Genomic DNA, 17,140 nt, shown 5'->3' on the forward strand with positions numbered 1-17,140 from the left:
GCTTGTTTCCTATTATCTTCTTCCACTGGTTCCTCATTTTTTAATCCTTAACTGCAAGGCTTTTCAGTTCTCAAGAGTGGGATATTAAACTTTATAAACAAACAATAAAACTCAGTAGCATCATCCCAGTTCTTTGCCAACACTGCTCCAAAGAATTTTGTGGTTGCGGGTGGTAGTAAGAGGCATGCCCACTTCTGCACAGCGGGTCTTCAAACTTGCTGGATCACATATGTGTGTGTTTCATATGTGGATCTGTGTACCCAAGTAGAAAAAGTGAGATTCTGTTTAAAGGCTGTTGAAGGAGATAGAGAGAGATGCCTCCTTGCATATCTTCACCTTAATGGCACTTCACCTTAATGGCACCCTGAAAATCCAGCATATTCCATATGTAAGTTCCATATTCAGGAACTTACATTTTTCAAAAGCTTAACTACGGCACAAAATAGAGCCTTTATGATCAAACTTTGGTTATCCAAGTCCACATAAAAGACAGGGCCTTATCTGGCCCCACTCTGATGTGGTCAGGAGGACTGCCAGCAATAGAAGATTAGTGGTAGCACATGGGAGGGCAATGAATTGCCCCCTAAAGCTTTGGTGTGCTCCATATAGCCCAAATCAGACCTAATGCATAGTATTCTCATTGAGCGAAACTTTGGCTAATCAAAGCACAAGATGTTCTCATCTTCATTCCCCTGGGAGTTTAGATAAAATGAAGCTGAATGAGAAGAAATAAAAAGCTGCTTGGACATTTAACAGCGCTTTACAAATGAGTCATGTGCTGCTCTCAGTTTTATGTGGTTAATAGCCCTAAATTGAATTATGTTAATTTAATATAATTTAAATACAGATTGATGTTGAGGCCTTAACACATTAACTTGCATTAAAAGTGCAAAGGGTTTGTCTAAACTGCATTTGGATACCAAGGTGTAACTTATGGGAAAACTGAACAAGTTTGTTTCATTATAATTAGTAGGACATTCAGACTTACAGTACAAGCTAATGGTATCTACTCAAATGGAAGTCGTGTGGAAGTCGTGTGGAACAAGGCTTAGGGCTTATAAACACCCATCTGCAGAAAACCAGAATTGACATTTGCTCTGGTTTAGCTGTACAGAGTATACAGGGCAAAATAAATAAATAAATACGGTAAATAAATAAATGCATGCTTGGAGTGTTAAAGCATGTACTTCTGCTTGGAAAGAGTGAGGCAAAAGGCAAGTGTGGATGAGCCCTTAGTCTCAGGTAAGTGGGGCTAGAACTTAACTAATTTTGTCAGTTAGTAGGTTTTACTGTACTCTGTTCTGTCTAGAAAGAGGATACACTATTTCAAGGATGTAGTTTGAGTTCTAACTGCCATTTCCCTAATTTCTTTGAATTTCAATATTTGGGGGTGGGGGTGGGGCTTTGCAAAGAATGCTATTTAAGGTCTGGCTCTGTGTAAAATAAACCTGCTTCCTGTGCTGCCATGGGTTCTAGTAACAAAATAACTACGGAAGGCAAGAAAAAGGAAAGGGGGGTTTCCGTCTGTGGTTCTTCAGAAAAGGTAACATGTAACCAGCTACAAGTCTTGATATGATTGCTACGGAAACTTTTTGAAATGCTGTTATCATTCTTACAAAGACACAAACAGGCTAGTCAAATGCCATGTTATATGATATACTGGTATAAATCTTGAAGTAAATAACTTAGGTTCAGGTTATCAGGGAGCTAACCTGAAATGCCATAGTGATCCAATTCTATTGGCGTATATCCTAAATTTTGACTTCCATGTACAAAGCAGAGTTAAACACTCATGGAAAGGAGCTTTCTCACCTCCCTCTTCCCTCTACAGCACCATGGGGGGTTGGGGAACCTGAAGATTGTAGGGAGGAGCACCTAAACCATTTAGTTATTAATACTAGTTTTGCAGTTAGCAAAGGAAGGAAGTATGGGATGGGAAGCTTCTTCTATTAGAAAAAGAAATGCAAGTAGGTTGTAACTTTTCGATTTAAACATATTTGACTGTGTCAAGACAGACCCTGCCCTCAGTTTACAGCCTGCAGTAAAAAGTAGGGTACACCAATGGTTAGCGCTCGGCAGAATATGTTTTAGTTCTCTTTTTAGTTTTGCATCATGGTTAGTCTGTCACATTTAACTGGGATATTCTGTGGCATTGAAGAAAGTCATTGGCCATGCTGGCTGAAGCTGATGGGATGGGAATAGCAGTTCAGAAGCACCTGTTGCGCCCAAAGGTTCTCCACACTTCTCTACATGCACACACCAGTTTCAACATAAAAGCTGTCTTATCAGGGTGAGTACGCTGATGGAAGTACTTTGGTTCTCAAACGCCTTGGTACTCAAACGCCTTGGTTCCCAAACGCTGAAAGCACGGAAGTAATTGTTCTGGTTTTCGAGTGCTTTTCGGAAGCTGAATGTCCGATGAGGCTGTCGGCTATTGTTTCCGGGGTGCCTGCACCAATCAGAAGCTGCGCCTTGCTTTTCGAACTTTTCAGAAGTCAAATGGAACAGATTAAGTTTGGTGCTTTTGCTATTTATTTTGCGTTTTTGTTTTTGAGGCTTTTTTTGGAACCCAGTTCAGCTACTGTTTGTTTGATTGATTGGGTGACTGCAGAAATGGATAGAAGCCTCCCCCCCCCCAAACAATGACTATCATCAGTGCAGCTAAGAAAAAATAATAATTAAAATTTATATAATCTACAATACTGTCTTATTTATTTTATAGTACACTGACTATTGCTTTCAGTCTATGGATCAGTGGTCTCATTAGATAGTAAAATTCATGTTAAATTGCTGTTTTAAGGGTTGTTTTTAAAAGTCTGGAACGGATTAATCCATTTTGCATTACTTTCTATGGGAAAGCGCACCTTGGTTTTGGAACGGACTTCCGGAATGGATCAAGTTTGAGAACCAAGGTACCACTGTACAGAAAGCCCTATAAAGTGTTTCAGTGGACTATTTGAACCAAGCCTTACAGTGACAAGTGAGCTTTGCAATTTCCTGACATGAATATAAACAGAAAGACTGCATATGCACAAGGACTGTGCCATTGTGATACTGTACCTTAATGCAATCACATCCTCCACTAACCCCATGGTGGAGTGCAGTATTGAACAGTCTTGCTTTTAGCACCAGGTTGTGCCTGCAGAATATACTTCTGCACTCAGAACTTCAGGCTTCACACAAATTGTTGCTGCTTTGTGGCTGAGCTTCATATGACAGGCCTAGCTGCATGTGCTGATAAGCTACTCAAAGAACTAACACAATATGCTCTTACTAAGATCCATATTAGATGCAGGCAGCTAAGGCAGGCAAACGTGCCCTTGAAAAATATGATCAGGAGGGCGCATTTTGCCGGAAGCAGCAAATTTCTACTAATTGCTCTCTTTTTCTCCCTGTCCTCAGTTTCTGTAGCTTTTACATCTGCTTAGTACAAAAACAAATAAATATCACCCCTCCCCACCTCAACAGTGCAGGAAACGGCTGTCTTCTCTAACTTCTTTCTTTTAGCCAAGTTTGTATTTTCAGGAACCACTGAAAATGCAACACCCTTCTTTTGAAACAAGTGCAGCTGCAAGTGCTGTTGCATCATAAAGCCTGAAAGTGGATCAACTCAATGATGTGTGGGCCAGAAAAAGGAGAGCAGCTGTTGGGACTTCTGTCCAAGCAAGCAGCTGTCCATACTGGAGGAGGTCTGGATATGCATTCTTAAGATGTCTGTAAAATGGAAGCTTGGCTACTCCCTAAACATTTCATGTTACTACTACTATTACATGATTGACCTTAGCTGTACATCTCAATTGGAGAAAATATGTAGCGCTACTGCATATATTCAGAGGCGGACTTAGGGGAGCATGACCAGTTTGCCCACACTAGGGGCAGAGCTGAGAGGGCGCCGCAACAGTGACTTATATAATGTATGTTGAGAGGCAGGGGGGTGCCAAATTTTGGTGTTGCACAGGATGCCACTGAAATTTGAAAGCCCAAGTCTGCCACTGATACATTTCTGTGTGTGTGTGTGTGTGTGTGTGTGTGTGTGGCGGGGGGGGGGACTTTAAGTAAAACTGGAACTATGTGTCAAAGTCTCTCTGGGAGTTTTGACAAAATAGCTAGGTCCAGGAGTTCGTGAGCTTGCTAGTTCTGGATGAGGTTAAGTTCCCTCTGAAGGAAAGGCTGCATAGCTTTCAGGTCCTCTTGCATCCATCTTTGTCATTGGAGGACCAAGCAACCTCTGTGGCAAGGAGCACCTATCATCAACTTAGGCTGGTATACCAAGTATGTCCTTTCCTGAACAGGGCTAGCTTGGCCACCATGATCCATGCATTGGTATCCTCACAACTGCACAACTGTAATGTGCTCTCGGGGGGGGGGCTTCCATTCCGACTGGTCTGGAAACTGCTGCTGCTGCTGCAGGATACTACAGTGGTTGTTAAATGCAGTCCTGTCCTTGGTTATGCACATATTACATCTGTATTGAGGAAGCTGCTCTGGCTGCCTATTCAGTACTGGACTTCGTTCAGTGTGTTGTTACTAATACCTAGCTAATACCAAGGCATTATTCCTGAACAATTTGGGACCAGATTAAACCAGATTTCAGGTAAATGAATAAAGTAAATAATGGATTGCATAGTGCAAATCGCAGAAATAGTGGTTCTCTTTCTAGGAGTTGTCCTAGACCTGAAGATATCTCAGTATCTTTCCAAGTTTCAGGAGGAGTTCATGTTGCTTCAATTCCACCAAGAGTGTACAAGATACGTACATCACACATTTACTTGGATATAGATGTTGTGCTTCTTCTTCTTCCTCTTCTTTCTTATGTCTTTTTTAAAGTACCCAGAAGCAAATCAAGGGTGGGGTAAGAGACGGCTCTGGCGAAGATAGCATCCTGTTCTTTGTAAGAAGCCACAAACTTGTTGTTCGCATTTAGGTTTAACTAGGCTTCCTGCAGCTGCTTCTCCCCACCCCCACCCCTTATCCAACTGGGACAATCAATGGTATGTATCTTGAAAGGTCATGATAGCCATTGTCCTTAATTCACTGTCTGAAATATAACTGGCTCAGCTCTTGGCCAATCTGCTTTAGTGTATGTCAGACAGAAGTTGGAGTGAGGGTATCAAAATAGTAGGAATGTAAAATGTAATATGGCTAGCCCTACAGACCTCTACATATGTAGGCTTTCCACTGAATATATCTACGCATCATGCATGAAAGGGGCTTATACTAGTAGTGGGATTGAGAGACAGAGCTTATCCAGACAATGAAGTCATGCTGCTCCTCGATCCCTTTTGAGATAGTCCTGCAACTCTTAATTCAAAGACAAGTTTTCATTACCTATATAATCAATAAATACAAAAGATGCCAGGAGTCATCTTGCTGACTTCCACTCTTTTTTTTAAAAAAAAAAAGCTGGATGAATTGTGCTCCCATATATGATAGGGGAAGCAGTCACACTCCAAGGAATAGCAAATTAGTTTCACAGCAAATTCTGTATTCATCTTAATTTACTTCAGCCCTTACACGCCCCCTTGTAGGCAGGATCTTGATGTTCCAATCCTAAATGGCATATGCATTTAGGAAATAAGGGTGTCCATGGCATTTGCTGAGCTACATTGAATACTGCAAACTGCCCTGTGATACTTGGATGAATGACAGTATATACATTTTAATAATTATACAGTAATAATTTTGACAGCACTCCAAATTGCAATGGCCCACTTGCTGAGGAAAAAAAATCTCATTTGCTCAGCAACAATATAAATGCTTATTGAGTGGTTGAGGGTGGATGGGGAGAAAAGAAAGCCATTCTACAGCTTCTTGCTATAAATGAAGGTGGAAACATTCCTCAAAGCAAGTATGGCAGGAACTGAGACTCTTTGGCCCTCCAAATGTTGTTGGATTACAACTTCCATCATTCTTGACCATCGGCCATGCAAACTGGGACTCATAGGAGTTGTAGTTCTACAATATCTTGAAGGCCGCAGGTTAAACACTGTTACTGGGAGTGTGGTGTGCCTGCTCCTCTCTTCTTCCTCCATCAGCAACAATGCAGATGTTAACATCTGTTTAATTCCCACAGCAACATAACATGTAATCAAGTTCTTGTTGAAAAATAAATTGGTACGTGACAAATGCTATAGAGAGAGAGGCGGGGGGGGGGGAGAAGAAGACAAGAGGTGCACAATTTCTAATTTGCGCAAGACACAGAACCAAGGAAATGATGCAACAAGCTACCCATGTTTCTGTGACTCAGTGGTTGTTCATAACATGAATAGGGTAATGTGCTTTAGTGGCACTTCAATGGTCTGTGTCTGGAAATGTGGAACCCAAAGTTTTCCAGCAATGACAGACATCTACACATGAAAGCATTGGGGTGCATCCTCAACTTCCTGTAACTGTATTTACTCCAGGGAAGAAAGCACTTTGCTTTCATTTTTTATCCCATTTAGTTATTAATACTAGTTTGGCAGTTAGCAAAGGAAGGAAGAAAACCTGCTCTCAGCCAATTCCACTTTCCAAAGTTCTTAATAATTATCAAGGAAATAAAAATTCACAAGTGTCTCAGCTGTTTCACTCACCAAAGTGTGTAAACAGTTACTGGCTACTTATTTTTTTATGTTTGGAAGTATAACTCCTTTTGGACACATGCTATGATTCTTGGCTAAACAATTTTACACAATAGGGTAACAGGGACCTCTCCAATGCATCTTTGAACAACAAAGAATTAAAAAAAGGCAAGCAAACAAAATTAAATGCAGGATCTGCATCTGAGTTCCAAGCTGATCAACTCCATCAAGATTTAATACACCCAATTAAGCCATTTTGCATTCATAACGATTTTTTACAATCATAATTTTTATGGCTGCCTCTCACTTCAGCTTCACAAGTCAAAGTCATGTCAATACATGAGGAATCAGAGGCTGAGAGCTTTCAACTGTTTCAGAGGCAATATCTACAAAGGCTGCAGAGTATATTGCCAAAGTACATGGACCTTCTCTGAAATATTGAGGATCCATTATGGCCTAAGTTTTTTTGTCTACCTCCTCAGGCATATGAACTACTATAATCAGTTGGAAGATGTGTGAGTATAGGAACAAGGGGAGTTGCAAGAAAAAGGACAAGAAATGCAAAGGGGTAGATTTTGTGATTGCAGTACTGATGTGAAATGTAACAAATTATTTTGTTAAATTTCTGCTGCATTTATTTAGTGTTGAGCATATATTGCTTGATTGTAATAAAACCTCTATAAGGAGGGTAGCATTAATGTATTCCTGCAATTCACCAGTTAGTATAGACTTGTCCTTCCCTGTAACAACATATGAGCTTACTTCAGAGTAACCCTCAGTGAATCCAATGGGAACAGAAGGTTCTCTTTCTACATGACAATGCAATGAATTTATGTGTGCTACCATATACATGATTTGCATCACCCATTCTTTTAACTTTCCACCAATCCTCTGCATCCAGCCAGTCCCCGATACAGGGGTAAAATATCAGATGTAATAGAAGCTATGGTTTCCCACTATGCGAATGTGTATCCAGTTTGCACCTTTACCCCCTCCTCTCCCTTCATTGGTGTGCCTCTGAGTTGGAGAAAAACTTTTGCTTGCAGTTTTTTAACAAACCACAGTTCCTCGTTATGCCTGAATTCATGGAACTGTGGATTGTTTGTTTAGTGAAAATAAGCCAGAATTAAATCATGATTGCAGATCCTGGTTTGTTCTAACAAATGTAAAACTTTAGTCAGGACATAACAGAGAACTGTGGTTAGTATAAAACTGATCTCCTCATGGGTGCAAAAGTGGAAGCAAGCACAATGTTCACTGTGGTTTATTCGTAAGTGGAGACCTTTAAGACTGAATTAGGCCTATGTGTGTTCTAAATCATAATCCCAAAGCTGGTTCAAGCTTCTGCCTAAGGCAAAGGACCAGATGGCACTCCCTATGCCATGTACAGAAGCTGGCTGGACTGGCATTTGAATATTGCTTCAATGTTGGTGATGGAGTTACACCTGAGAGCAGCAGACTAGCTTAGTGTGCAGGGCAGGCGCCAGGTAGTACAGAGCTCTGCCCTCCAAAACCATGCTGCCAGTCTCAGAGTTGGCTGCTTCACTGTGCCCAATGATAGAGCCAGCGCTGCAAATTCACAGGTCAGCATAATCCACACTTCTCACTACTTCCACCCTAGCCCATGGAGTAGCACTTTGTGCGGCATAACAGCATGATGGATACTGCAATGTCAGTAGAAGAGGTAGAGTCAGGTCACAAGAGAAGTGACAAATATCCCCTTAAACTGGGTATTTTATCTCAGTTGCATCCTCAGCAATGAAGAACACACATGCATAGCCAGCCAGACCCTATTCATTTTTACTTAGATGTCAGTCCCAACAGGGCTTACTCCCAGCTAAATGCATGTAAAATTGCAGCCTATGAACATTTAGCAACTTTGCACAATTTCAAATTAAGACATGAAGAGCCCTAACTAAAAACAGGATACAAGAAATAGAAACCTGACATGAGACTTCACTGTAATAGAGGGAGTGGAGAGAAACAGATAACAGTACATACAGGACAGAATACGGTTGTGAAAAACAAAAGGCAAGTGGAAATTAATGAAGGGATTCAAGCATGGGCGGGGCACAACATGAGCAAACGGGAAAGGAGATAGATGTACCAGCAGCATTTCTGAATTCTTCTGAAGAAGAACTTTGAAATAGAAAGAGGAAGTTCTAGTCCCTTGAACAGGAAGCCTCCGAAACTTTTGCTTATAGGAACATGTAGCAATGATTGTGCAAGATCAAGAAGCATATTCTGTGTGCAACATTCTATACATGGAAGGCTAATGATCATAGCTTTACAGTATTATAAAATTTGGTGACAATGACCCCTCAGGCAAAATGCTGAGAGATTATTTAGCTCAACGACTACACAAAACCCATTTGTAATGTTTTGCAAGGCACACGATTAACAGGTAACCAAACCTGACATCTGAAACAATGAAAAGGGAGGTAAATGCCAACAGGTTTTCTTGAATTTCCATCCCATGCTGAAGAGGTACTTTTCAGTTTTCTTTTTTTTTAATAAACTTGATTGACTTTCCTCTTAAGCCAAGCAACTAATTCCTCTAAAAACTTTGAAGAAAGCACCAGCTGCATGCATCAGTCTTCCGTGTGCACACAAATAACTTCCACTGAGCTGTGCAGTAGTTGAGTTTTTTCTGTCAAGCATCCCCCCATGTGGTGGGTGTGGGGCAAGAATATACAAGTCCACAAAGAACAAGCAAACACCAAGTTTATGATCCACTGCCTTAGATGACAGTACATCATTCACCAACAGAGATATAAAGTTACAGAAACCTGAAAATCAATAGTGACAGCACAAAAGAATTTAAACCAAAAGGTTACTTCGCTCAGCCTCACACTAAAAGAGGGGTTTTCTGCGATAACCATCAGCTATGACTAGCTTGGTTCACATTACGGAATGTTATCCCAGTGAATCCAGTGGTCAGAATATTTTCGTTTTGACTTCAATAAAAGCAATGCTATATGATAACAATGAGTAAATTAATTGTAAGCCCGTCCTTCCTTTTTTCAAATTGGAAAATTGGATCCATTCCATGTATCCCCAAAACAAGTGAAAACAGATAGACAGACCATGGAATACTCCAGTCATACAGCCCGGGCTGTATAAATTGATTGACCCTTATTGCATAACCCTCTACAGTTATATTAACTTCAAAGTGATGAAGCACAGGAGGAATAAGATATATACCAATGATCCTTTCAGTGGAAGCCCTGCACACAGGCTTTTCACCTCCCCACAATTGGCTTGGGTGTGTGTGTCAGAAGAACCTCCAGAACAGTGCAGGGGGGTGGAATCATTCCATCTGGTAAACCTTCTGCTTGTGCAGATGGAACGTTTGTAATAGTGCACGTTTAATTCCACCCACAAACACTAAGAACATAAAGAAGAGCCCTGGTGAGTTTCCTACCAATCAGCATCATCAGATAACCCTGGGTTCTCATATTAGGAGAGAGGGTAGAAATACTTCTCTGTCTTCACACCATTATATATCTCTATCATGTGCCCCCTTCTGTACCATTTCATCAGATGTTACAACCTTTCCACATAGGACGAATGTCTCCAGGCCCTTGAGCATTTCCGTTGCCCTTTTCAACTTCAGCAGCAGATGAAAGAACAAGCTTTTCAAAACAAATACACACACACACACCCCAACCACAGAATGCTTGAACCTTCCTGTATTTCATGACATTTTGGCCTCCCTCTTTTATAATTTTCCAGCTATACCTGTATATGTAATACAAGCATATATGCTAGTTATTACGGTATAACATAATCAATGCACACAGTGCTTACAGGGTACAGAAAGGGTCAGGTCCTTGCCCAGAGGAGTTTACAGTTTCAGGAGCTTACAAAACTGACAATGTTTCATGCATAGGACAAACAAAAGCTGGTCTACAAAAGCTTATGCTGCAATAAAGATTAACCTTCAAAGGTGCTGCAAGACTCTGTTCCAGAATCAGTAACATGTCCACTGCTATTTACTACTAGAAGTTCAGTGAGGATTCAACCTAAATGATATTTTATGCAGCTGCAACAAGAATCCTGCAGTTCTTTATTTTACTTTCTGGCCTCACACTCTGTGCAAGCCAGAGCTTAACAAAAGTGCCAGGCAAACTTTCCACATAATGGAGCTTATGAAGCACATAAGAAGAGACAGGCAAACAAAGAAAAGGATCAAGGGCAGCAACTATTCAGCATCATCCTTTGTTTCCGGATCTCATGTGGCTCAATCAATGGGGCTCCTGCAAGTTGAGCTCTTTGAGGACTGGAATCTTTCTATTCACATTCAGATCTACCAGAGTATCCAGACTGAGCTGATAATGAGAAAACATTCTAGAGAAGCTAGAAGTTGCAGGAAGGAATATTTCCCAGCGAATTAATTTAAACAGATGTTCACCTTTGAACTTTCAAGAGGAAAACATTCACGCACAAGCACACGGCTCAGTTATCCAGCCGCAAAGCATGAAACAGGTGTTTTGCTTATTACTATACAAGCCTTGCCATTCAAATATTGAAAGAAAACTTAAACCTGCACATTGTTTCAAGGACACATCACAAAGTTTCCCCTTCTCTCCCTGTTTGCACTCCCTTTCTTTTTGTAATCTCTTCCACGCTTTTCACCTGCTCACAGGCTTAAATGTTGTACTGATAACATCTGCACAACATTTGAAAAAGAGGAACCGAGAAACTAAGCACCTGCTGCTGACATAAAACAGCACAGAATTGTGCTGGGCCTGCCCCTTAGAAAAGTCACATTAACAGCCACCAGCAACGTACGACTGAGGAGGAGTTTCAGAGCGGAAAGAGTGTGACAAACCAATTGAGTCTGAGGACTCTGGGGAAAGTCCAGTTCTTAAACGCTGCTTAAAAGATAAGCGCCTTTGTATGTTGAGAGGGTACAATGAGAGGGCTCCGAAAGGGTGGGGGGAATGAAATAAAGACTGCTGTTACAAGTGAGCTTCGCGTTGAATGCCACATTTAATGTGTGTGTGTGTGTGTGTGTGTGTGTGTGTGTGTGTGTGTGTGTGTGTGTCCCTCAAAGAACGATTTGTTCTGCAAACACATACTCCCAACCTCGGATCGCTCCTGGTGTTCATCTACTTTGAATTTTGTTCATGCATTGTTAAGCTTGTGCAATTTAGGGAGGGAGGAGGTGCAGGGTTTGAAACGCACCGACAGAGCTAAACAATAACCGATGCTTTCATTCAAAGGGTTGGCTCCTTCCCCCAGGAGGAACACAATGATGTCCCCCGTGTAAGTGGGGGGACGGACGGCTCTGTGTGTGGGGGGTGGGTGGGAGGTATTTCCCCTTTTTATTTCGTGTGCTGGAGGTGTGCGTTCATGTCCTCAGGTGCCATTTGCTTAGGCTTTTATAATACAGTACTCTTTGAAGTCCTCAACTTTGGAAGCCTCAAACGCGACCGTCGGTTCACAGAAGGTGGACAAGCCGCCACACTCCAGCCCAGCCCAGCAACTTCTCCATGGGATTCCTTTCTGAAGAGCAGCTTTTCCCCCGCTCCCAAACTCACCTGCAGGATCTTGTCCAGCCCTTCCTGGCCCAGGCAGGGAAAATCCTTGAGGAGTTGCGTTTTCTTGTCCTTGTAGCTCTTCGTCGCTTGCTTCCAGTAAGGCTGCTCTAAGACTTCGAAAATCGCTGCTCCGATGGACAGGTAGAAGATTATCGCGGACGTGAGCAGGGGACCCCTGTCGACCATGGCGGCGCCCAGTGGGGGACGCTCAGCGACAGCGAAAAGGAGAGGCAGCCGCGGGGATGTGCCTGGCGAGGGAAGCGGAGAGCAGACCTGAGCTCCCTCTGGAGAGAATGCGAGGGACTCTCACGCGCTCGCTTGCCTTAGCCTGCCTCTGCTCTCCACCCCTTCCTCCTCCCCGAAGCCCCTCTCTTTATTTGCCTCTCACTTTTTTCCTGCTCTCCTCCCACCGTCTCCTCCTCCTCGTCGCTTCCCCCCACCGAACCATGCGTTCTTCCGACGGTCCTCCTTTCTCTGCCTGCGTCTCTTTCGCCTCTCAGCTCCGGCGCTGTTTGAATTTGGTGCCCTTCTGCTCCCCCACTCCTCTCAACCAGCGGCGCATGCGGAGCAGTTACCGGTTGGCCGGCGGCGGCGGCGGCTCCGTTCTCCCGCCTCAGAGACGGAGGCAGCGGGGAAGCTTCATTCAGTCCGCCTGTGTCCCATGTGGCGCGCGGACTCGGTGCCCCGGCGCGTTCGGGGGCAGTGGCGGTGGTGGCGGCGGCAGCGGAGGCCACGCCGCGTGCGGCAGCAGCCGTCTCTTTCTCAGCTTCTCCCAGCCCGCTCTCGGCGGCCCGCTCTCTCAGCACGGAGTGGCCCCAGCCCGCCCTGAGAAAAGCTATTTAGGAGCGGAGCGCCCGCCCTGCGCGGTGCCAGCTCGTGGAATGGCCAGAGCTAGCTGCTGCCACCGCCTGGGCGGGGTGAGCTGCGCTCCTCCGCAATTAAGAGAGGTGCTTGCTCTTACGTTGACCTGGTTGGGAGCCTACAATGAGTGTGTGTGTGTGTCTGTCTGTCTGTCTGTCTGTCTTTCACTCTCATATTCCCGCCCTCCTAGGGCTGAGGGAATGCTCAGCACTGGTAAAAAAAAAGTGGATTTAAAAGTTCAAAAGAGTAGCCACGTTCCTTATCTCAGATAAAATGATTACTCTGCAGCTGAAGCTCATCTGTACGCTTTATGCAGTGCTGGAAAAGGAATAATGAAGAAGAAGAAGAAGAAGAAGAAGAAGAAGAAGAAGAAGAAGAAGAAGAAGAAGAAGAAGAAGAAGAAGAAGAAGAAGAAGAAGAAGAAGAAGAAGAAGAAGAAGAAGAATAATTGTATAACATCCTTTATCCACAGATCTCAGGGCATAAAAATACAAGATAAAAACACAAAAAGTAGTGGGCAGGCCTGGTTCCTTTGGCAGCAGTGCGTTTTGGTGGGGGCCTCCGTGCTGCACCCCAGTCCTTTTTGCCCCACCACTAAATGACAGAGGGCTATTTCCCCCCTTTCTTTCCCCCTTTCCTCTCAGGAAGTTCAGGGTAGTGTACATGGTTCCCACCTCCTCACTTTATCCTCACCACAACCCTGTGAGGTAGGTGAGGCTGGGAGGCCGCGGCCAGATTAAGGTCACCCAGTGAGCTCATGCTGGTCACCCAGATCAGAGTCCATCGCTAACCACTGCACCATGCTAGCTGCTAAAGAACAATGGAGAGCAGGTGGGTGGGGTTGCCTTCCTCTAAGCGTAAGTGGGTTGACTTTGCCCTAGTGCAGCTTTCCAAAGAGAGAGTCCAATCACCTATGGCTGCTCGCTCACCCTCTTTCTCTAGGTGGTGGGTGACAGGCATGTTGCATCAGTGCAACCGACACCCAAAGGTTCTGCTTCCCCAGCATCTCTTACAAATTCAATGATGGCTGGTGCTCATTGAGACTGGTGGCATGGGTGTAGTCAGGATTTATGCTAAGGGGGGCAGGCATCATGTTAGGGGGGCAGAACCTCAGTTAGTTAAGTATATTTATTGATTTACCCATTTTGGGGGGGGGGCAGCTGCCCCCTGCCCCCTCCCTTGGCTACGCTCCTGACTGGTGGGATAGAAGGCAGGGGTGCCAGCAGGAGGTTGAGCTAGAACCAATGACAGGCAGAAACAACTGGTCCCCAGTTTTGTCCCCAACCTCCTCCTTGGTGACTTCTAAAATGGCAACACTGGGATGAAGGAGGAGGAAGCTGTCAGTCAGTGCCACCCCCCTAGACTGGATGTCAGTAAGAAGGCAGGTGGGGAGCTGGCTAAGCGCAGACTGAGATTGGTGGGGCAATGCCCCATTTGCCCCAGTGGGCAAGCTGCTACTGCTTACAATCTCATAACACAGTTGTGGCAGAAAACTCTCAGATCCACACACAGCATCCCAAGTGTCCATAGAAAGACTGACAGCCCAAGCATACTTTGGCAGATGAGTCAGTGCTGAAGCAACAGAAGGCTACAATCCTATTCACACTTAACATGTTAGTAAGTCCCATAAATTTAGTTATTTGTACCCTTTTGGGGAGCTTTGAGGTTGGCTCATTTTCGCTTCAGGACTCTGTGATGGCATGTTTTTCAAGGCTACCCAGTGAGCTTCGTAGATGGCACAGATTTGAACCCAGATGGTCTTGTTCCAAATTCAGCACTTCTGCGTAAACACAAATTAGAACAGCATGTAAGTATATCTTTAGCATGTCTGGATGGTAACCTGAATGTGTTAAGAGATACATAATGACTAGAAAATGAGCCTTCAAATCCCTGTACATATGTATACTCAACACAGTTTTGTTTCTTGGTCTAAAATCTCTCACACAAATGATTTTTGGCCCCCTCCCACAGGTCATAATAAAAATAACGAGCATATCTAGAGTAATGTTTTCTCATGAAACATTTGGTTGTAAGCATATTTTCTCAAAGAACAAAACATGCTTGCTTTTTCTACCTCAGTTTTTCAGAGGGGTTATCATATTAGTTTGTAGCAGCAAAGCTAACTGAGTCTTGTGGCACTTTTAAGGGCTAACCAGTTTTATTATGGCAAAAGCTTCCATGGACTAGAGATCACTTCATCAGATGTATCTTGAAATGCACCTCTTTAACCTCAGTGACTACAGTTAAGGTTTGGTGGGTACTGGTAGTTCCCCCCCCTCCCCAGGCATGGGCTCAGTCCTGTCGATGATTTCCCCACACTTCCTTTGTAAATGTTTTGCTAGGTGTGCCCTGGGTGGAAAGTAAAAGGTTAGCACTCTCATCCCAATATGTGAGGTCTCACACTTTTAAGGATAAAAGAAAGCTACAGTATAAAGAGTTGCAGGCTTCTCATCACCACAGTCAGCTAGCTTCAATTTTTCCTTTGGAAGCTGTTCTGCTGGTCCTGATTGTGGAGATACAGCTGTTAAAGTAACAAGAACAATATTTCCCCAATGCCATCCTTAAAGCAAGACCTAGGCTCCCATCCTATACCAATTTACCTGGGAGTATGCCCCATTAAGGGACCCAGGTGGCGCTGTGGTTAGACCACTGAGCCTAGGGCTTGCTGATCAGAAGGTCGGCGGTTCGAATCCCTGTGACGGGGTGAGCTCCCGTTGCTTGGCCCCAGCTCCTGCCATCCTAGCAGTTCGAAAGCACGTCAAAATGCAAGTAGATAAATAGGAACCGCTACAGCGGGAAGGTAAACAGCATTTCCGTTTGCTGCTCTGGTTTGCCAGAAGCGGCTTTGTCATGCTAGCCACATGACCTGGAAGTTATACGCCGGCTCCCTCGGCCAATAATGCGAGATGAGCGCGCAACCCCAGAGTCGATCACGACTGGACCTAATGGTCAGGGGTCTCTTTACCTTTACCTTTATGCCCCATTAAACACAGACTTGCTTCTGAAATAGGCATTTATAGTATGTGGCTAAGCTGTTTTGCAAAGTTTTTAGTTTTTGCATTTGCCATTCGAGGAGGTGATTGTTTAATTCGCACCACACTTATTGTGTTGTAGTATTTGCTGGAAACAACTTCTTGGGAGCACAGTATCTGATCCCAGACAAAATCACCACAGGAAGGATGCATCCTGGTTGCTAGGGGGGAAGATGGAATTACAGAGATTCCATGGACTACTAGAATATAAGGCAGAAGCAGGGCAAGTGCACTAAAGAGGAGGGGGAAAACTCTTTAGGACCCTGGGGATTCCTATTCCCCAGTGTCCAAACAAATCAATTATCTATCAGCGGTTTGACTTCACTCACTGGAAAAAGACTGATAGGCATGACCAGCCAGGATGACTCATTTCACAGGCATTACTTAGAAGGGTATCTGCACATTTTGATTCATAACTTTCTTTCCTCTGCTTGTGGGCAACAGTGAAGAATTTCGTGGCTGCAGGGACCCAATGGAACTGGGACTACTGCTATAGAAAATACTGATCTGGATGGACTAATGGTCCGACTTGGTATAAAACAGTTTTCTTCTTTTTCTAATGGGACTTACTCCCATGTGCATGGAATTGAAGCCTCAGTCAGAAACTGACAAGTAGCATGGGAAAATATGTTCATTTTCTTTGAACTATTCTTTTGTCTGTATGTTTGTCTGCATTCATTGCAAGGGACCCCCACATAAATCCTGGCATTGCATGTAGCGCATTGTGCGTACTTAATAGCGTGCAAGTGAGAAACTCTTGTCAGTGGTTTTCTGTGACACATTTAAAAACCAGCCTTTATCCACAGTTTACATAAAAAACTAAAGTACAAAGCAGGCAGTGCAGAAGGATCTTGCAAAATGACATCACCAGGAAATAAATCGACTGATGAATTCAGTGCTGATAACTGTAAAGTAATGCAACAACTACTGGAAAACAATTCTAGCTAGAGTGTTAGGCTTCCATTAGTGGTTAGCCAGTCAGGAAAGAAGTGGATTCAAGTGAGATTGTTCACTCACTACAGCAGCAAGAGGGACCTAACATGCCTGGAATATGCTTTCATGCACAGATCCTTATCTGGATGAGAAGTTTGCTGGTTTATTTTAGTGCAACCAATGTGCCAGTTTATGGAGTAACAGATAA

General features: G+C 43.6%; 1 protein-coding gene across 2 annotated transcripts in view; it reads right to left on the reverse strand.

The window, feature by feature from the left end:
* The window catches only part of KCNK5 (potassium two pore domain channel subfamily K member 5), a 38,117-nt gene extending 25,077 nt beyond the window's left edge, over positions 1-13,040 (reverse strand). The window contains exons 1-2 of one of the 2 annotated variants that reach the window (XM_035108135.3): positions 12,682-13,040; positions 12,107-12,354 (exon numbers count right to left, since the gene is read on the reverse strand). In XM_035108135.3, coding sequence (XP_034964026.1) covers positions 12,107-12,292 — 186 coding nt within the window. In that variant the 5' untranslated portion in view covers positions 12,293-12,354; positions 12,682-13,040. Of the gene's footprint in view, positions 1-12,106; positions 12,355-12,494 lie in introns of both variants that reach the window. The other variant, XM_088666583.1, reaches the window with a different exon arrangement.
* Positions 13,041-17,140: the final 4,100 nt, after the last annotated feature.

Source organism: Zootoca vivipara, chromosome 3 (assembly GCF_965207765.1).
Source record: "Zootoca vivipara chromosome 3, rZooViv2.hap1.1, whole genome shotgun sequence".
Lineage (NCBI taxonomy): Eukaryota > Metazoa > Chordata > Lepidosauria > Squamata > Lacertidae > Zootoca > Zootoca vivipara.